General features: G+C 32.8%; 1 protein-coding gene across 1 annotated transcript in view; it reads right to left on the reverse strand.

Annotated features, from left to right (window-relative positions):
* LOC145671726 (DNA ligase 3-like) overlaps nucleotides 1–23,824 on the reverse strand; it is a 211,060-nt gene that overhangs the window by 50,961 nt on the left and 136,275 nt on the right. The window contains exon 16 of the mRNA XM_081740930.1: nucleotides 19,941–20,051. Coding sequence (XP_081597056.1) covers nucleotides 19,941–20,051 — 111 coding nt within the window. The remainder of the gene's footprint in view (nucleotides 1–19,940; nucleotides 20,052–23,824) is intronic.

The following is a 23,824-nucleotide window of genomic DNA, read 5'->3' on the forward strand; positions in this document are numbered from 1 at the left end:
CATTGTTTCTACATCAAATATAATGTACAAAAAGGTATCTATATGTTGCATCATAGCCGTTTGAACAAAACAAATATGATCATCGCTTACATATGAGTAACATGTTTTACAATAACGTTCACACATTCATGTTCAGACTTGCGTGAACGCATGTCAATCATAGTACCACAATGGACACAAATTTTCTTTGTTTCGCATAAACTCTTTCCGGAAACATTTATTGTTTTATGATTAGCAAAACATTCTTCTGAAGAAAACAGTCTATGACAATTAATGCATTCGCGTTTAATATTATTATCATTATTACAAACATTGTGATACTTTTCACACATTGGGCATTTGAAGTTACACTTATGATTTTCTGTACGATGATAACCTTCCAAACAATACTGACAATAATTTTTCTTGTTTAATAGTGTTGTAATACTAGTAATTAATTCATAGTGTCCCTCCGTATACAAAATTAAAATTTTCTTTGATGCATATATTCCAGGATAAATTACATTGTAGTTTCGAGTTAAACGATTTTTTTCGTAAACAACAATTTGATAATGAGGTGCTAACTTATTTTGAAACTTTTTTACATCATCAATAGTACATCCATCATGGATTTCAATGTCAACTTTAGCACTGACACACAAATCCTTTGCTTGTTTCATCAATCGTTCAGAATGATTTTTTAATTCATATACGTAATTATAACGATGATCAGCCCTACCCATTCCAAGAATAATACTCTTGGGAAGACAATACACATTCTTTTGTACAGGAATAGTACATTGATGCATATGTGTTACAAGATCAACATATTTTGATGAACCCATAGTTCGTCCCCTACCTTTACGTGAATCAACAATATGAATTTTGAAATTTACTTTATCACCTAATAAATAATTTTCATTACTATTTAAAACATTTTCAATTTTACGAAATAAAATGTCGGAGCTTAAATTTGACTTTTGACGCCACGAAATGTATATTGGTTTATTAATTGTGGAAGCAGAACTTTCTATTGTTATACCAACATACATATCATCATCAGCATCATTTAAAACATGATCCTTTACAAATTCAAATAACAACTGAATATATTTTTCAGGATCATCTATTCCACTAGTGTGCATACGTTCAATTGTAACTTCCTTTCCCGTAAGTCCAAAATAAGTATAATGTTTGGTTCTATTATTAACAATACGAAAATATTCATTTGTTTTACCACTCCCATACATGGTAGGTTGTGATACATTATTAGTATTAGGACTTGGAAAGTTTATAAAATTTTCCATGAAAACGCTAAAATCATTTGTAGTTAAACTATTAGCTTTTCCTTCAGACACAAGTTCCATAAACTTCTCACGAGCTAAATTCTTTATATTATCTTGACGAAAGAAGCCTACATGATATAAATCAGTAATATCTTTTGCAGACTTACATTTTTTCAAAACAACATGAGAATCACAACCAAAATGCATAAACAATGCCTGCAATAACTTGGAATAAGCTTCATTGCTTACCCTTGCACCCGTAGCATGACATTGTGTTATCACTTCCCATGTAAATAAAACTTCGTTTGGATTTTCATATCCACGTGCTTCTTGTGCCGACAACATGGTACAGATGACAGATTGTCCTTCCATTGTGTGATTGACACACTAAATATGTAATTGGAATATGAATTTTTTGTCTTATACAGTAAATATTTTACACAATAATGTACACAGAACTTTGATATTTCTTTTCACAGTTTTTTTTAAATGATAAGGTTTCGTAAGTAGACTTTTATGATATGATTCACAATGTGTTGACCAAAGATACACTTTTTAAAAATTTTACACTTACCAGTAAGTATAATAATAAAACTTTCCTGAACTTGTTTTAGTTCACAACAGATTTAGTTGTAAGTTTACCGACAGCACACTTGAAAGCTTGTCGGGAATTGCACTAGCACTGGCCGTTAACTACAATGATAAAACTTCCCGTAACTTTTTTCAGTTTAGTATCGATGCACTACCACTTGTCACTCACTAAGTATATTTTAGTTTACCGAAGATATACTTTTAAGTTTATCGGTTAATCCTTTAGCACTTTCCGATAATTGTAATTTACAAATTGCCGTAATGAGATTGTTTTAGACTAATTACAGCACTCGAAGTACAAACAGGAAGTGTGTTTACTTTTTATTGATTGTTTATTATCAACACTAATAAATGGAAATTCCAAGAACTTCACACGAAGATTACCGAAGATTGCCGAAGGTTCCCGAAGTTTCCCGAAGTTTTCCGAACAATGCCGAACCTAACCGAAGATAAACATGAGATTTTATCCACAATTCATGTACATGTTGGTTAATGTACCACACGAATGGTTCCGAAAATTGCCGAACTTAACCGAAGATGGACATAAGAATGTATGAACAATTCCTGTACACGTTTAGTAAATGTAAATTGCAAAAGTCTTGTAACTTTAAGATATATTTCAAAGTTTATTATTAGATGTAACTTTGTAACAAAATTGGTATTTAAAATAAATGATTTAAGAACAAAGAGTATACCAATGATTGGCTTTACTTTAAGAGTAGTAATTCTATAGTGCGCGGCGCGGCTTGCTGCGCGGGATTTATAGTTTAAAATTTAATCTCGTACCCAAATACATTTCGTTTTGTAATCTTGTACCCAAACGCAGTTAGCTTTGTAATCTCGTACGCAGGTGCTTTAACATATTTTAAATTAGTAACAGTAATATTACATAATGTAATATAATTTGTAAATGCAATATTAAAGTTTGCAACACTTGAAATAATTATAACTACTTGTTTGTATGCTTTTCCAATGTGTTATCGGTCTAAAAAATTCCTTTGTTAGTAATGCTAGGAATTTTGTTTTGTTTGTGTTGCTACAGGTGTTTAAACTGGTTTAAACCGGTTTAAACTAGTTTATTGTTTTTTGTTATACAATTATTCAGTTCTGCAGGAACTTTGTTGTTAATTTTTTTATTTGTTTGCTTCATTAGAAGCTCAGAGGAATTACATTTCGAAAATATTAAAATTATCAAAACATAAACTTGAACATAAGAAAGTTATTTTTAACACATCACAACACGATTAAACTTAAAATTTATTACATGAAACTTTTTGATTGTTAAATGGACAAGTAAAATTTAAGTCAGTGTTGCAATTGAATACACAAACTAAAAGTAAAACAACAAGTTACCAAAAGTAAAGTGTAGAAACATAACTTAAAACACAATGTTGCAATCTAAATTGCAAAAGAAAATTAAAAATACAACTTACAAACAAAATGTACAAACCGAAAATAAAAAAGTGCAGAAAGAAAATTTAAAAAACAATGTTGCAATCTAACATACAAAACGGAAAATAAAAAATATAAAAGCAAAACTTAAAACACAATGTTACAATTAAAAATGCAAAGCTAAAAAATACAGAACCAAAACTTAAAACAGTGTTGTCATCAAAAATACAAGAGCAAAAGTTTAAAATACAATGTTGCAATCCAAATTGCAAAAGAAAAATTAAAAATACAAGTTTAAAAATTGAAACATTCAAAACTAAAAATACAGAATCAAATACAATGTTGCAATCCAAATTGCAAAAGAATATTAAAAGTACAACTTTAAACACAATGTTACATTACAAATTCGAAACAAAATAAAAATTACAAGTTAAGAAATAAAAATGCAAGCTGAAAACTAAAAATGCAGAAACATAACTTAAAACACAATGTTGCAATCTAAATTTGAAACAAAATAAAAATTACAAGTTAAAAAATAAAAAATGCTAACTGAAAACTAAAAATGCAGAAGCATAAAATTTTAAAGAACACAATGTTGCAATCTAAATTGCAAAAGGAAAATAACAAGGAGGAAACAAATTTAAAAAAATGCAAAACTCAAAACAAAAAAATACAAAATAAGATTAAAACAATGTTGCAATCGAAAATACAGACAGAAAATAAAAATACAAACATAAAACATATACGAAACATTATGTAGTAGTATAGCACGTCATTATTTTAATAACATGAGTTTGCACCAGCTTTGGTGAGATTTGCGGACAAAGTTGGTGAGATCTACGTGCTATACTACTACATAATGTTTCGTATATGTTTTATGTTTGTATTTTTATTTTCTGTCTGTATTTTCGATTGCAACATTGTTTTAATCTTATTTTGTATTTTTTTGTTTTGAGTTTTGCATTTTTTTAAATTTGTTTCCTCCTTGTTATTTTCCTTTTGCAATTTAGATTGCAACATTGTGTTCTTTAAAATTTTATGCTTCTGCATTTTTAGTTTTCAGTTAGCATTTTTTATTTTTTAACTTGTAATTTTTATTTTGTTTCAAATTTAGATTGCAACATTGTGTTTTAAGTTATGTTTCTGCATTTTTAGTTTTCAGCTTGCATTTTTATTTCTTAACTTGTAATTTTTATTTTGTTTCGAATTTGTAATGTAACATTGTGTTTAAAGTTGTACTTTTAATATTCTTTTGCAATTTGGATTGCAACATTGTATTTGATTCTGTATTTTTAGTTTTGAATGTTTCAATTTTTAAACTTGTATTTTTAATTTTTCTTTTGCAATTTGGATTGCAACATTGTATTTTAAACTTTTGCTCTTGTATTTTTGATGACAACACTGTTTTAAGTTTTGGTTCTGTATTTTTTAGCTTTGCATTTTTAATTGTAACATTGTGTTTTAAGTTTTGCTTTTATATTTTTTATTTTCCGTTTTGTATGTTAGATTGCAACATTGTTTTTTAAATTTTCTTTCTGCACTTTTTTATTTTCGGTTTGTACATTTTGTTTGTAAGTTGTATTTTTAATTTTCTTTTGCAATTTAGATTGCAACATTGTGTTTTAAGTTATGTTTCTACACTTTACTTTTGGTAACTTGTTGTTTTACTTTTAGTTTGTGTATTCAATTGCAACACTGACTTAAATTTTACTTGTCCATTTAACAATCAAAAAGTTTCATGTAATAAATTTTAAGTTTAATCGTGTTGTGATGTGTTAAAAATAACTTTCTTATGTTCAAGTTTATGTTTTGATAATTTTAATATTTTCGAAATGTAATTCCTCTGAGCTTCTAATGAAGCAAACAAATAAAAAAATTAACAACAAAGTTCCTGCAGAACTGAATAATTGTATAACAAAAAACAATAAACTAGTTTAAACCGGTTTAAACCAGTTTAAACACCTGTAGCAACACAAACAAAACAAAATTCCTAGCATTACTAACAAAGGAATTTTTTAGACCGATAACACATTGGAAAAGCATACAAACAAGTAGTTATAATTATTTCAAGTGTTGCAAACTTTAATATTGCATTTACAAATTATATTACATTATGTAATATTACTGTTACTAATTTAAAATATGTTAAAGCACCTGCGTACGAGATTACAAAGCTAACTGCGTTTGGGTACAAGATTACAAAACGAAATGTATTTGGGTACGAGATTAAATTTTAAACTATAAATCCCGCGCAGCAAGCCGCGCCGCGCACTATAGAATTACTACTCTTAAAGTAAAGCCAATCATTGGTATACTCTTTGTTCTTAAATCATTTATTTTAAATACCAATTTTGTTACAAAGTTACATCTAATAATAAACTTTGAAATATATCTTAAAGTTACAAGACTTTTGCAATTTACATTTACTAAACGTGTACAGGAATTGTTCATACATTCTTATGTCCATCTTCGGTTAAGTTCGGCAATTTTCGGAACCATTCGTGTGGTACATTAACCAACATGTACATGAATTGTGGATAAAATCTCATGTTTATCTTCGGTTAGGTTCGGCATTGTTCGGAAAACTTCGGGAAACTTCGGGAACCTTCGGCAATCTTCGGTAATCTTCGTGTGAAGTTCTTGGAATTTCCATTTATTAGTGTTGATAATAAACAATCAATAAAAAGTAAACACACTTCCTGTTTGTACTTCGAGTGCTGTAATTAGTCTAAAACAATCTCATTACGGCAATTTGTAAATTACAATTATCGGAAAGTGCTAAAGGATTAACCGATAAACTTAAAAGTATATCTTCGGTAAACTAAAATATACTTAGTGAGTGACAAGTGGTAGTGCATCGATACTAAACTGAAAAAAGTTACGGGAAGTTTTATCATTGTAGTTAACGGCCAGTGCTAGTGCAATTCCCGACAAGCTTTCAAGTGTGCTGTCGGTAAACTTACAACTAAATCTGTTGTGAACTAAAACAAGTTCAGGAAAGTTTTATTATTATACTTACTGGTAAGTGTAAAATTTTTAAAAAGTGTATCTTTGGTCAACACATTGTGAATCATATCATAAAAGTCTACTTACGAAACCTTATCATTTAAAAAAAACTGTGAAAAGAAATATCAAAGTTCTGTGTACATTATTGTGTAAAATATTTACTGTATAAGACAAAAAATTCATATTCCAATTACATATTTAGTGTGTCAATCACACAATGGAAGGACAATCTGTCATCTGTACCATGTTGTCGGCACAAGAAGCACGTGGATATGAAAATCCAAACGAAGTTTTATTTACATGGGAAGTGATAACACAATGTCATGCTACGGGTGCAAGGGTAAGCAATGAAGCTTATTCCAAGTTATTGCAGGCATTGTTTATGCATTTTGGTTGTGATTCTCATGTTGTTTTGAAAAAATGTAAGTCTGCAAAAGATATTACTGATTTATATCATGTAGGCTTCTTTCGTCAAGATAATATAAAGAATTTAGCTCGTGAGAAGTTTATGGAACTTGTGTCTGAAGGAAAAGCTAATAGTTTAACTACAAATGATTTTAGCGTTTTCATGGAAAATTTTATAAACTTTCCAAGTCCTAATACTAATAATGTATCACAACCTACCATGTATGGGAGTGGTAAAACAAATGAATATTTTCGTATTGTTAATAATAGAACCAAACATTATACTTATTTTGGACTTACGGGAAAGGAAGTTACAATTGAACGTATGCACACTAGTGGAATAGATGATCCTGAAAAATATATTCAGTTGTTATTTGAATTTGTAAAGGATCATGTTTTAAATGATGCTGATGATGATATGTATGTTGGTATAACAATAGAAAGTTCTGCTTCCACAATTAATAAACCAATATACATTTCGTGGCGTCAAAAGTCAAATTTAAGCTCCGACATTTTATTTCGTAAAATTGAAAATGTTTTAAATAGTAATGAAAATTATTTATTAGGTGATAAAGTAAATTTCAAAATTCATATTGTTGATTCACGTAAAGGTAGGGGACGAACTATGGGTTCATCAAAATATGTTGATCTTGTAACACATATGCATCAATGTACTATTCCTGTACAAAAGAATGTGTATTGTCTTCCCAAGAGTATTATTCTTGGAATGGGTAGGGCTGATCATCGTTATAATTACGTATATGAATTAAAAAATCATTCTGAACGATTGATGAAACAAGCAAAGGATTTGTGTGTCAGTGCTAAAGTTGACATTGAAATCCATGATGGATGTACTATTGATGATGTAAAAAAGTTTCAAAATAAGTTAGCACCTCATTATCAAATTGTTGTTTACGAAAAAAATCGTTTAACTCGAAACTACAATGTAATTTATCCTGGAATATATGCATCAAAGAAAATTTTAATTTTGTATACGGAGGGACACTATGAATTAATTACTAGTATTACAACACTATTAAACAAGAAAAATTATTGTCAGTATTGTTTGGAAGGTTATCATCGTACAGAAAATCATAAGTGTAACTTCAAATGCCCAATGTGTGAAAAGTATCACAATGTTTGTAATAATGATAATAATATTAAACGCGAATGCATTAATTGTCATAGACTGTTTTCTTCAGAAGAATGTTTTGCTAATCATAAAACAATAAATGTTTCCGGAAAGAGTTTATGCGAAACAAAGAAAATTTGTGTCCATTGTGGTACTATGATTGACATGCGTTCACGCAAGTCTGAACATGAATGTGGTGAACGTTATTGTAAAACATGTTACTCATATGTAAGCGATGATCATATTTGTTTTGTTCAAACGGCTATGATGCAACATATAGATACCTTTTTGTACATTATATTTGATGTAGAAACAATGTTGCTTCCTAAAAATGAACAAGGAGAACAAGAACATCATGTAAATTTTGTAAATTGTATTCATGCTTGTTACAAGTGTAAGGACATGAAGCTTGATGATACATGTTTTGTATGCGGCAATAAAAATGGATTCCGTTCGTTTGATTTTCACAACATTGAAGAATTTGTTAATCATGTATTAATAACTCGACCAATGTTTAAAAAAATCATTGTGCTTTCCCATAATGGCAGTAATTATGATATGCAATTCTGTGCTAAAACTTTGATCATAAACCATCATTTTACACCTGAAGTAATAATGTCAGGGCAAAAAATTATTCAAATGCGTTTAGGACAAAAGATTTACTTCCGTGACACATATTTGTATATGGGAGTTAAATTATCTAAATTACCTAAGACGTTAGGGCTTTCTGCAAATTTACGAAAGGGAGATTTTCCGTACTTGTTTAATACATTAGAAAACCAAAATTATATAGGCCAAATTCCTGATCTAAAATATTTTGATGCTGATTCAAGGAGCACTGAAGATCGAGAGCAACTTATCATATGGCACAAAGAACGTGTTGCAAGTAATGAGGAGTATAATCTCCAAAAGGAAATGATTGAATATTGTCGGAATGATGTTAAAATTTTAGCAGAGGCTGTCATTAAATTTTCAAACTTAATTGAAGACAAAACAAATGGTATCCAATGTTTTATCGCTGCACCAACTATTGCTAGTTTCGCAATACTAACATATCGTACCTTATATTTACCCAAAGAAATTATTCCAATTATTCCACCTTATGGGTTTGACCATCGTGATCGTCAAAGTCTGAAGGCAATGTACTGGCTGCGATACTTAGAACGTACTACTGGTAATAAAATTCTTCATTCTGGAAATGGTTTGGAAAAACGATTTGGAAGGTATAAGGTTGATGGATTTGAAACTAAAACAAATACAGTTTACGAATTTCATGGATGTTACTATCACGGATGTTTAAACTGTTATCCTACACTACGACACGTGTCCCTAGATTCATCCTCTAAGCAAGGTACATCAGTACAAGATCGGTATGAAAACACCGTCACAAAAATAGCATTTCTTAAAAAATTAAATCTTAATGTCATTGAAATGTGGGAATGTGAATGGGACCTCATGGTAAAAAATGATAAAAAATTACATCAGTTTATTCAAACACAGTGTCATGATCTTGTTGATCATCTGGTACCTAAAGATAGTTTTCATGGTGGGCGTACAGAATGTTTTAATGCCTTGTACGAATGTACCAGCGAAGAGTTTGTGGCATATTATGATATTACCAGTCTTTACCCCTGGGTGATGGTACGTAAGCCATTGCCTATAGGAAAACCTATAATATACAAGGGGCCTGACTTTCCACAAGTGCAAAGTATTCATGGCTTAGTGAAATGTAGTATCTTGCCTCCCAAAGACTTATATTTTCCAATTTTACCATATACATGTAATGATCGCCTTTTGTTTGGGTTATGCCGTACGTGCATGGAACAAAGTGACAACAACTGTATGCATAATGATGCCGAGCGTGTCCTTACTGGTACATATTGTACTCCTGAACTTCATGTGGCTTTAGATCTCGGATACAAAATTCTACAAATTATTGAAATTTGGGAATTCAAATTATCTGATTCAGAAAATAATCTGTTTAAAGATTATGTCAATTCCTTCTTAAAAATGAAACAGGAGTCTTCAGGATTTCCTAGCTGGTGCAAAACTAAACAAGATCAAGAAAAATATATTACAGACTATTATGAACATGAATGCATTCAGTTAACGGAAAATAACATTCAATCAAATCCTGGTCTAAGATATATTTCCAAAATATTTCTCAATTCCTTGTATGGTAAATGGGGACAAAGAACAGATTTATCTCAATCTGTAATTGTAGATACTCCAGAAAAATTTTTAAGTTATCTATGGGCACCACAATATGAGGTACAAACTGTATTGCCTATTGGAGAGCGGCATCTCATTGTATCATATAAGAACATTGAGAACAAAAACAAGCCATGGAAATTTTCCAATGTTGTCCTTGCAGCCTTTATCACATCGTGGGCGCGTCTAAAACTTTATGAATTATTGACAGCTATAGATCCTGAGCGTATATTGTACTGCGACACTGATAGTATTATGTTTGTACAACCACATAATGAAAAGCCTCCACTTTCTTTGGGTTCCTATTTAGGTGAGTTAACTAATGAAGTTCCTGATGGGTGGGAAATTGATGCATTTATAGGCTTAGGGCCAAAAAATTATGCCTATAGGATGAAAGAAGTTCAAACAGGGAAAGTAGATTATGTATTTAAAATTAGAGGTATAACTTTAAATCATCGTACACGCCAAGAAATTAACTTTGATCATTTTTATCAACTAGTTCGAGATAAAGCTGACAAGAAACAGTTACACAATCCAGGAAGAATTGTTCGTAAGCCTGGGTTTGTCATCGTATCCAAGTCTGAAACTAAAACACATCAAAAAGTTCAAAATAAAAGACGACGATTAAATTATAATAGTATTACTGACTATAGAACATTGCCATATGGTTATCAAAGTATTAAGTGCATAAAATGAATGGTATTCTGTATATATGTAAATAGTAAACTGTCTAAAGGTATCATGATGTCCATAAGTTTTGCTATCTGTTGGTACTTGTACGTATATATCATGTAAATATCTTATTTAAATATGTATATCAATATGCCAAAATAGAATATTGTAGAGTATATAAATACAATAAAGCGTTACAATTTACAATAATATGTTTTATTTCTCCAAACAAATATTGATATCATACGAAGTATCTGTATTCTATATAAGATAAAGGAAGAATACCTATGCTTCATATAAGGTTATTTATACGTATTTTATGTTCCTACAATAAATTATTCCAAGTTGGAAACCATGTTGACGTCATAATGTCTACTATAAGGTGAACAAGCATCTTAGAAGTCAGTAAAGGTAGCAATATAAGACATTAGAATACTGTAGTGAAAAGATATCTATAAGTAAATGGGTTATAATAGTAATATCCTTTGTGCTTCAAATAGCACTAGGTCATCTTTGGCATGCTCACAAAATGTTCGAGTAATTTATTATGAGAGGATAAATACGTAAAATCACAATATATACATTCTAACATGGTATTCAAGGTAATCTATATACATAAGGAATCAGTTCATGTGTTTGCAATCATCTAGCATATCACCAAAACAAGATATACAACTCTACAATACAATAAAATAAGGCTACAATCCAATATTAATACAATAGAAACACTTCAGGTGTTTGCATCCCCATAGTATAGCCCCTAAAGCCACGCAACCAACAACACATGCTTAAAACACTTACATGCAAACGAAAAATAATATGTCTACAATATGATACATATATTCCTGTCCCGATATCAAAACTAATATACATACATACATACATGAATCCACTTACAAACTATTCATATATACATGCAATTTCTTATTCGTCTAAGCTTCGTACCCCATTAGACCCATACAGTATCCAAAACATGATATTCTATGCTAAAATCCTATATCAGCAACACATACATCTACCCACTTACAAACTAATCATATATACATGCAATTTCTTATTCGCCTAAGCTTCGTACCCCATTAGACCCATACAGTATCCAAAACATGATATTCTATGCTAAAATCCTATATCAGCAACACATACATCTACCCACTTACAAACTAATCACAAATACATGCAATTTCTTATTCGTCTAAGCTTCGTACCCCATTAGACCCATACAGTATCCAAAACATGATATTCTATGCTAAAATCACATATCACCTACACATAGATGTACCCTACTTACAAACTAATCACAAATACATGCAATTTGTCATTCGTCTAAGCTTCGTACTCCATTAGACCCATGCAGTATCCAAAAGATGATATTCTATGTTAAAATCACATTTCACCTACACATAGATGTACCCTACTTACAAACTAATCACAAATACATACGATTTCTTATTCGTCTAAGCTTCGTACCCCATTAGACCCATACAGTATCCAAAACATGATATTCTATGCTAAAATCACATATCACCTACACACAGATGTACCCTACTTACAAACTAATCACAAATACATGCAATTTGTCATTCGTCTAAGCTTCGTACTCCATTAGACCCATGCAGTATCCAAAAGATGATATTCTATGTTAAAATCACATATCAGCTACTGAAAATACAATATCATTACATAAAATATGTTTCTTTCAGTTGCGCGCATTTCCTTCCACATTATCTCATACATTTACGTACAATACGCAGTGCTATATATTACATATATCCGCAAAATGCCTCTAAATATACGAAAAACAGTAAAATCCATTCTTTGTAATCCTTTTCTTTAGCATCTCATTAATATTCATTATCATCTCATTAATATTCATAAATAATTAATTCGTTACTCTAGTTTTTAAAAGGATAAAATCATTTATGCAAAAATACCTACAAAAAATCTTCCTTCAAAACTTCTTCCAAAAGCACAAAAGGGAAAGTTGTCTTGCGTACACATTCATTCACTCTTTTTTTTTTTCCTCTTTAAAACTCAGGTAGGCACGCTCACTCTTTCTCTTCCCCCCTCTACGTTTGTGGCAAGGTCTTAACAAAATGCGTAAGAAGTCAAACGCCTGTTTAAAGTGATCCTTTGCTCAAAATAACAACAGAGTTCCTTCATGCAATCCTACGTGCGGTTTCCTCAATATGGGGCAATACATTAACTTTTAAAAAGTGACACGTACCTATCTCATTCTTAAATTCTCTGTCGTTAGAATAATGATTCTTATTTCTTTCTTTTTTCACATATTTTTGAGTTTCCATGCAGTAGAAATCACAGGCCCCCCCATTAAGCAATGTCCAGAGAACAGCACAGTTCCCCACCTCCAAAAAAAAACCTGGAACACACACATACAACCAGGTGTCTATGTTACGCTCGTTACTCCGTCAAAGCGCTCTCTCACTCTCCCCGCCTTACATCTTAGACAGTCAATATCTTTTACCAATTGTTCTTTATCCAGAGTTTCCCATGTTTTTCTAAAAGTCATTTCAGATCTCTCTCTCACCTCCCATGGTTAGACTATTTTCAAACATCCATATGTTACATTAAATTGACACTTTGTTACTTCCTTAATTGACACAAAGATGGAATTACGACACAGCTTCAAAAGAAGCATCTGCTACGAATACAATGGTGTTTGTCGGCTATCTATTGTCTATAAGACCTCACACGTTGGATAGATTTACCACTACGACTACTGCCTCCCCCCTCTTCCTGTGCTCTTCCCCCACTGGTTACCTCATCTTACGACATGCCATTATTTCATTATAGGTGAATTCTTTCTTTAGAATTAGTTTCTTGAATAGCAAGACCAACTGCGTTCAATATTAACAAAAAAAGACTTGTGTAGACATGCTTTGAAGCTTCTTCAGTTATTTCTGGGCACTTGGGGGATGAATAAGCAAGGAAGAAACACATTTCTTAAAGGCTTGGGGAAAAACGGTAAGTAATCAACATAAATTGTATAAATTAATATAAAATTGTATTAAAATATATGATAAAACATTCAAGAGGAAATTTGCATCCATTTTCGTGAGATTTTGGGAACATGGGTAAATTTTTTGGTACAAAATGGCGGATTTTAACCTCATTTTCGTGAGATTTTGGGAACATGGATAAATTTTGGTAGAAAATGGCGGATTTTAGGGCGTTTTTCGTGAGATTTTGGGAACATGGGTAAATTTTGGTACAAAATGGCGGATTTTAGGGCGTTTTTCGTGAGATTTTCGGAACAAGTTCGTGAGAAGTACGTGCTATACTACTCAGCCTTCCGAACTGCGTGATAACGTCAGGAAATTCTATCGCAGATAGAATATTTGCAAGTGGAACCCAGCACTTGTCTTCTCTGCCGCGGTTTATATCCTCTGGCCAGTAGTACTTCATGTATGATGGTTTGACGTTCTATTCACTTCAACTTACGTACACATAGGATGTTGTGACAAATTACGAAACATACAGTTTCGAAACAGCCGCCATCTTGAAACCTAAAGTGTATCTTCTGAAGGTGTTATATTTAAATATTAATGTGAATACATATTTTCCTCTGCAGAAGTTATATGCTTCTTCTTGGATTTGTAGTGTAGATATAAGGAAACTATTACTTACATGCTGACATTTGCAGAGACCGCCATCTTGGATCCTGCGGGAGTTTTCTTGTCGGATTTCGTTCTAAAATAACTAGGGTAAATATGCTTTCTCAAGCGGTTGCTTTTTTGCTAAATACAGCGAACATTTCATTTGGAATTTGCAGTACATAGATCCCAAAACATTAATTTAGGAAAGGTCGCCATCTTGAATTCTCAATGTCTTTGCGGTCTGGTGATTTAGTATTCATAGCGTTCGTATGAATATTTACGTTGCCTATACGTATTGTTACATGGCCCTACGTCAATTTGTATTTCCGTGACGCAAAACTAGCTACCATGTGCTGCCATTTTGCAATACCGCCATCTTGGTTTTTAAGGTATATTTTCATGGGGCCTCGTAGTAAAATAGTTTCTGTTGGAAACTACTACCCCAGTTACCAAGTGCCGTGCTTCTTTTACGAAATGCAATATTTTGTAACATCTATGGTGTATTGCCCGTACTCTCAAACCTAAGGTCATAAATTGACTTAGGCGCTCTGTAGGCTGTTACAAGCCAAAACCCACGGACATTTTTTATTCTCCTAATAGATCATTATGTACTCCCTTAACCGGCATTTACTCATTGAAGTCCCCTCTTAGAGAAAAAAGTTATGCGTAATTTAGTAAGTACCTTCGAAAAATTCTATTCCGCCATTTTGAAACTAAATTTCATGGTTTGGAAATATCATTATGCCGTTTTGGACCTGATTTGTAATATCCTCATGCAATTTCCATTTAGTCTGATGAATTTGAATACATTTGGGTCAAATGTGGCCTTATGGTGCTCAGTTGAAGTTCCGAGTGACGTGCCATTCATTTATCGCAGCATACACAAAATCATCGGGCAGAGTTTTCTTTCGAAGGCTGTCAAAACCAAACCAGAGCTAATATGGGCAAAATAAAAAATATGGGTTCTTATATTTGTCTAAAGATACTGTATACCAAATTTCATTGCAATCGGAGATGGTCGGGTGTAAAATTGCATTTTCGCTGTACGATTTGGCGTGGATTAGCCCTTAATATAACATCTGTTGAAAAGCTAAATTTCCCTACATTTTATCTCATTCGTAAAATCTCCCTTTTCCCTCTCTACAAAACTTTCCTATATTTCCCTGTGCCGCAGGAAATGTTCCTCAAACTAGCATCCCTTGTGTGTGTGGCATTGGCGTCAAATTTTTCATCATAACATTTTCACTAAAAAAAATATTCACATTTAAAACCCGAAATTCATTTTCCAGTTTGGCGCCCTCTTCACCTGGTGCCTCCTGCGAACGCGTAGTTCGCAGGATTCTAGATCCGGCCCTGGTCATGCTGTGCGAATGGATTCAGAGATGCACATGCGAATGCTCACAGCTGTTCCGAAAATAATCTACTTATAACTATTTGTAAGTATTAAGTATGGCAAATAGGTTGTTAAATAAATCTTTAAACATGCAAAGAGTATATACGACTGCGCTTACTGGAATTCAAGCTCTAGGTCATTTTTCACAAATCCCAAGATCCAATCATCTATCCTGCAAGATTGGACTCAGTAGGATCAGTGCTGTTCAATATACTCAATCATACGTTAACCAATCATAATTTAAACAGCGTTAATGAAAATTTAGTTTTCACAATAATAATAATAATAATAATAATAATAATAATAATAATAATAATAATAATAATAATAATAATAATAATAATAATAATAATAATAACTTATGAGTAACATTTGACAAAAACCTATTGCCTAATAAACATTTTAAGGTAATAGTAACAGATACCACAAATATTTTGAGCTTCTCATTGATTCAACACAGAGATGGTCAATTTTCCTAACCCTCCTTCACCCTCACCCTCCTTGACGCCCTCCCCTTACCCTCCATAGACGCCCTCACACTCACCCTTCCTCACACTTACCCTCCATTGACGCCCTCACACTCACCCTCCATTGACGCCCTTACACTCACCCTCCATTGACGCCCTCACACTCACCCTCAATTATTTTATCGCCCTCACCCTCCAACGTCTTCACCCTCAACTACTAAAATGAGGGTGAGGTGAAGGTCAGGGTGGCCCTCATGAGGACAAAATGAGGGAGGATGACCATCTCTGATTCAACACAAGAATTTTAATAACATTCACTAATATATCTCAATTGTTGATTCCCATTGTACTGGAAATTGTTGATTTAGCTATTTAGTAACACAACATCCGTAATGGGATGGAGCTTCACCCAAGCCCGTATCCAAGGGGATCTAGGGGAGCCGACCCCCTAAATTTTTGCTGCCCCCCTAAAATTTTCACGGTAGGCTTGCAAATGAACTATAATATGGTTGGATCGGTTTCCCCTAACTTCAGCCGGCCTCCCCCTACATTTTTGGGCTGGCTACCGGCCTGGCTTCACCGTGCTGAAAAATGTTTCTCTTCTCATTTAGCAATATAGACATGACCACATCCTCACACGTTCATGCATATAATTTTCATCAGATACAAACATGTATTCTGTCGAAGGGAACCACGTGGAAGACATTATGTAATCGAGGATCATACTTCCCATGTTTACCGATTTAAAATCCGATCTGTTATGATTATCGTCACACAAAGATATTGTACAAAATCATCTTTGGATTTTCCAGACAAAATGCAATATTATTTTTTATTTCTAAGATTTCAAAAAACAGTTTCTATACTGTGTTTCTGAAGAAGAAATTCTAGTCTTATTTCATGTGGTAGCCTTGATGGTGGCCTTGACATTTGGGTTATCCTGTATATATATATATATATATATATATATATATATATATATATATATATATATAGCCGTGGATCCAGGATATGATGAAGAAAGGTGTAAAAAATAGTTTGCCGCTTTATCCAGTGTAAAGAAAGTAGGATTTTGAAGCCCATTTTATCTAGTGTATACCTGAGTGTCAAGGGGGGGGGGCTATTCAGAGAGTTCAGAGGGTTCAAGAAAAAGACTATGGCTTTTAAATATGAATTCAGAGGGTTCAAGAAACAGAGTATGGCTTTTAAATGTGAATTCAGAGGGTTCAAGAAACAGAGTATGGCTTTTAAATATGAATTCAGAGGGTTCAAGAAACAGAGTATGGCTTTTAAATATGAATTCAGAGGGTTCAAGAAACAGAGTATGGCTTTTAAATATGAATTCAGAGGGTTCAAGAAACAGAGAATGGCTTTTAAATATGAATTCAGAGGGTTCAAGAAACAGAGTATGGTTTTTAAATGTGAATTCAGAGGGTTCAAGAAACAGAGTATGGTTTTTAAATGTGAATTCAGAGGGTTCAAGAAACAGAGTATGGCTTTTAAATGTGAATTCAGAGGGTTCAAGAAACAGAGTATGGCTTTTAAATATGAATTCAGAGGGTTCGAGAAACAGACTCTATCTTGACTTTATTCTTTTATTGCTACTAGTAGTTACATGTATTACTTCAATTTTGAGTATTGAATTCACATAGTATGGAAGTCTATAGTAGTTTTTATTGTAAAACGAAACTTACATTGTTTGGGCTTTACTTTTTACTATAGATAGATAGAGTGATTATCTCCCTCAAGTTCTTTCATAGAGTCAATCCGTAACAGCTTGACAGGTAAGTCTGACTTACGCCCGTCCATTATTCCACACGATAAGAGATGAACGAAAGTGATTTTTTTTTAAATTTTGCTTTCTCAATAGATAACTAGAACGATTATATAGACCGAGTTCGTTAATGAAGTCAATATGTTAATAAATTGATCGGTAACAGTGACTTTAACTGTAGCTATCCATACCCCATTTTCTACTATTGAAACAAGGGTACTACAAGTTAAATCTCTCGCTGTTAGATGGCTCTAAATATTCTCCAGCGGTTGGCATGCGTGATGCATCTTATTATTGGTTGGCGTACGTGATGCATGTTAGATGGCACTAAATATTCTCTAGCGGTTGGCATGCGTGATGCATGTTAGATGGCACTAAATATTCTCTAGCGGTTGGCATGCGTGATGCATGTTAGATGGTACTAAATATTCTCCAGCGGTTGACATGCGTGATGCATCTTACTGTCTATAGGGATGGCCAGATGTTTTTCGAAAAATGAACTTTTAGAAAACGAAAACATGAAAAACGAAAGCTTTTCGAAAAATGAATTTTTTTTTCGAAATACCGATGCCGAAAATTTTTTGAAAAACAGGAAATTTTTGAAAAAAACGAAAAATCGAAAAATAAAATTTCCGAAAATGGAAACACAGATTTTGCAGAAAAGGTCATTCCTACTGTCTATTAAATTGTATTTACTTATACGTAATAATAAGTAAATAACTGTATTTGTGAGCAAACTGTAAATACACTGAATATATAAAAAGCATAGTAAAGTGCGGGACAAGAATAAACGACTAAAAATGCCATTAAAACTAATGGCGGTTTTGGTCTTTTATTCCTGTCCCGTACTTTACTAAGTAGTTTATTGCACATATTGTTGTTTCTCTCCTAACAGTCAGACACATAATCCTAAGAACCACGTACACTCTTGTTCAAAGAAACCTGGCCACGCACCTCTTTTCGAAAATGCCAATACTCTTATCTATGGTTGGATATAAATCAAATTAATGCTGATATTTTTGGTTGAATAGGGTATTTATTTACAGCCAAAGTATTAGAATTTCGTACGAACGACTGCTAAAATCTGGCCTTTCAAAAGAATATGGGTGGCCGCGATTTTTGAACAAAACTGTACATACTACTTGTTATTAATTTAGCAAAGAATACTGCATGAAAAAAAATCTCGTAGCTTAAAGTGCATGTGACATTAGGACATACAAAATTACAACATTTTTTTCAGTTTTATCAATATTATTTGATCTAATAAAATGATTAAATTAGCATATTTAATTTTTTTTTTGTTTTGTTTTTGCAGGCCTTATTCTTCACATATGACTGAGAGTACTACATTTAGATAATTCCGTCTCTGACTAGCTCTTAAAATATTTAACTTTGTAGTTGGAATGGGCAAAACTGGTTTTTATAAAAACCAGAAACCGGTTTCTAGAAAAACCGAAATCCGGAAAACCGACATTTCAGTTTTCTCCAAAACCGTTTTTTTGTATCCCAAAAAGATTCGATTTTTCGCCAAAACCGGTTTCGGTTTTCTCCAAAAAACAATTCGGTTTTTCGCCGAAACAGGTTTCGATTTTCTCCAAAAAGCGATTCGGTTTTTCGCCGAAGCAGGTTTCGGTTTTCTCGGTGAAAACTTTTGGAGAACACAAAACAATTTCTGAGGAAACGGAACAGGACAACGAAACACTATTCTGGTCAGAAGTAGAACAAATTTTTAAAAAATTCGAAATAGGTTTTGAAGAAAACCGAAACCGGTTTCGCTGAAAAAGCCGAACCGGTATTAGGAGAAAACCGAAACCAATTTCGGAGAAAAACCGAACCGTTTGTTTTAAATTTCAAAAACCGTATTTTTGGCCACCACTACTTTGTAGATACCACATCTTAAATAAATAAAAAATAAATAAATAAACAGAAAAGTACTTACCAAAATTCTGTGGGATAGGTAGGAGGATTTTACTATGCAGCTACAAAGAGTTTTTTCATAGTTCTAAGATTATTCATACCTTCGGATCATTAGCTACGAAATCTGGAGTCATTTGTTTCTTGCAAAGTAGCCAATCTGGTAGGTTAGATTGATCTTTACGTATATCCATCATTTTATCCTTCAACTCATCCTGAAATTAAAATTAAATTCAATGGTAACGATTTTATTTACTTGTGTAGGTACTAAATACTGTATCTAATTAGGGTTCATCTTAAATTGTCTGAAAAGATCTTAAAGTTGATGATTTTCTGGAGTATGTAAACGATTTGAAGTGTTCGAGAGATCACGTCGCAGGGTGGCCGTATTCTGATTCGGTAGTTCAACCTTCTTTCTCTGTCTCATCAGGCAAATGCCTATAAACTTGTATTATATATAGCTACAGACTAATTTCCATAAACAGAACCCCTCCCTCTTTCAATTTTTAATGTTTCCAGTGTAAAATGGTTAAGTGTAATAAAAGTTGGTAGCATATAGGGGGAGACACATATGAAGCTGTTCTCTACTTCCCCATAAATGTTCAAATAATATAATTATCGAAAAAAAAAATGATTTCATTAATCCTTTATCTTTCTTTTATTCTATGATGTTTGGGAAGTGCTGTGTATTACGGTTTCACGGGGAAATAGTAACGATTTTTGGTCTCATAATATCTTAAGACTTTCCAGGAGGCAAAATGATCCGGTTGTATAGTCAGCGACAAAGGTTATTTCCGTTTGATAAAATTTATTTTGGAAATAACGGTGGTATGGTTGAAACGTACAGAAAATTACATTCCTTTTAATTTACTAAAAACTGTACTCAAATTGCCTTTCCATTCTTCAGTTACGAGGACGAAACTAATTTTTTTTAGGACTAAAGTAGGACTAAAAACTAAAGTAGGACGTAAAACTTAAAGATTTCCTTTTCGATTTATTTTGTATATGGCGCAACGGCCAACTTGTAGATCCAAAGGTCTCCACATACACGACCATCAGAATTCCGCTTCGATCCTCCTGTAGCCATAGATGAAGTCACAGCTCGGGGATGGCACGCACAATAAATATTCTTTAAAGATATTAGCCTCTGCATGTCTCCCTGTACAAGAACACGAGAAACAACCTTTAGACCTAGTTAAATTCGTCGCCACCAGTGACGACAGCCACGGGAAAAATATTCATCTTTCTAGCTTTTCGAAGGGTTAAAATACAGGGTGAGTCAAAACAATCTCCCGATTTCAATGATTTTTTTAAAATAACACTTATGTAAGCAGTGATTACACACACTGATGAACTCATTTTTTTTTTTTACATGTTCAATATGCGATCTACGAGTTACACAATACATATCTGGAGTATAATCAAGTTTGTGTCAAAGTCTTCCTAGCATGTCAAGGTCGATATCGGCCACAGATTCAGTGAGTCCATACAACCACAGCTGTAGCAAGTAGCAACACAAATTCCATAAATTTTCCACACAAATGCCATTGAATTTGCATAACGGACTTAGTCGCATGAAATTTAAACACACAGAACGCTCTGTGGCCTGTAGAAGCCATATTGCTCACTTTGATTAAACTGTCTCCTGGTGGACATCTACGCCTCTGCTATAGAAAGACAAAAAGATTTTTTTCTTGAGATTACATTCCAGAAAAAAATATATTGGCATGAAAAGCTCACTACTGTTCAAATACTAAATTAACGAAATCTGGAACATCATTTTGACTCACCCTGTATATGAAGACGGTTAAAATGTCACATCGCATGGATTTTAGATTACTATCGAGATGAACTTAGTCTTAGCTAAACACTAAAAAATGTGCATTAATGTACAAAATCATAAAGAAATCGAAATAAGATCTGATAATGTTGAAGAATTGTATTGTGAAATAAACAATACAGAAAACTAAACAAAGTTCAGCCCAAGAGCTATTAGATGATATAAACAGAAAGAACCAAATGTATAGTGAGTTCTACATTGGATTATTATTATTATTATTATTATTATTATTATTATTATTATTATTATTATTATTATTATTATTATTATTATTATTATTATTATTATTTATTATTATTATTATTATTATTATTATTATTATTATTATTATTATTATTATTATTATTATTATTATTAATTTTGACGTCATCTATCACGTTCAGACAGGACCACGAAAGTTCGAAGTACAATGTCCACTACAAATAAGTATATAACAGCTATACCTCATGTAATCTCGTGTCAAATTGAAAATGGTAAAATATAATGAATTTGGTCGATGTTCGTCAAAGGGAAATATTGATTATTTTATTTTTCATCTAATTAATAGTTTGGCGTCTTGGAAAAAACAATGGTAAGCGATTCTTCCGGTGAAATTGAGTTAACAAATGGAATGGGTTAGGATGGGACCACAGAACAGTATGTAGGTAGTTTGCTTTCGGAAATGTGCCTGCAAATATCAGGAGAAGCTTGTTTGGTATGTGTTATTGCATTGCATTGCATGACTAGGTAAGTTGGAAAATGTGACTTAGATTCACTTTCTCCAAGCCGCACATTTATATATATTCGTCTTATTGAACATTTATTATTATTCTATAAAACAGGATGCATTATCATACTATTATATTATGCGCATTCATCATAATTATCATATTAGTTATGATTTTTAGGATGTATTTCATATTTTACCGTGTGAATAACATCGCTTGTACTCTACGAAAATGGTAAGTATTTGGTTGATTGGTTCATTTACTTATTTCCTGTGTATTAATTAGTATTGAGTTTACTTTCAGGTTAATATAACATGTCTATCACAAGTTCAGTTATATAATACGACTAGACTTTGGTTAACTGGGCACTCCGTCCCAGACCCCCGCGTTTGCTCGGCCTGCGGCCTCGCATCTCTCATGTATCAGCCTTGGCATCAACAGTGAATTTCGTGCATTTGCTCTTCATATTTTCTGAATTTGTCCAGCTAGAGGCTTCGCCCCAACGCCCTCGCCTTTGCTCGGCCTACGGCCTCGCACCTCTTAAACCCAAGGAAAGGCGTATTTGAGGATTCCTTCATCTCTCTTTTATCCCTTAAAAATTAAAAATATTCACTTTTGGCAATTTTCCTGTAGGTTAGTTCCGGAAGGATACAATCATGCCGAATGGTCTTTTCTAGTAAGATAGTGAAATCGGCCCTTGATCCAAATTGGGTCGCTATTGACCCAAAAGATTACCATTGACCTAAAACTACCTCCAAATTTTTTTTACCCCTACCCCCTCCCCTTACCGAATTATCGAATTATACGTTCTCAAAATTGAATATTTTATAATTTTGGTGGGGGTGGTGGAAAAATTTTGATTTAGGGTTTAGGGTTTAGATTTCTGGGCTCTCGGCATCTTATGGCCATTTAGCCCTTCACGTTTGAGGGATGACGTTCCTCGGCGAGCACACTATCCGGAGAAAGGCAAGGAAGAAAGGATTGGGGAAGGAAGGAAGCGGCCTAGGACATATAAGTTAGGTACCACCCCGGCATTTGCCTGGTGCGAATGGGGAAAACCCAGGAAAACCTCATTCAGGGTGGCTGGCATGAAAAAGCTGTTACACTTTTTCAACCGAGTGCCCCAACCGGGAATCGAACCCGGGTCGAAAAATTTTGAGTTTCACAGATTGTAGATATAATCTAGATGTAAATGTGCAATTTTTTTCAAAACCATTGGTGCATTATTTATTTATTTATTTATTTATTTATTTATTTATTTATTTATTTATTTATTTATTTATTTTTGCTTGAAAATTTCAAAAAATTGTAGAAAAAATTTAGGGGGGGGGGACACGTCGCTGATTTTTTGGTTTAAGAAAATATTATACCCTTAGGTACAACATATATTATTTTCGGGGCCTGAAAGTGATGGCAACATTGTCAAAAAGAAATAAAACTG

Source organism: Thermobia domestica, chromosome 15 (assembly GCF_964235325.1).
Source record: "Thermobia domestica chromosome 15, izTheDome1.hap1.1, whole genome shotgun sequence".
In the NCBI taxonomy this organism is placed as follows: Eukaryota; Metazoa; Arthropoda; class Insecta; order Zygentoma; family Lepismatidae; genus Thermobia; species Thermobia domestica.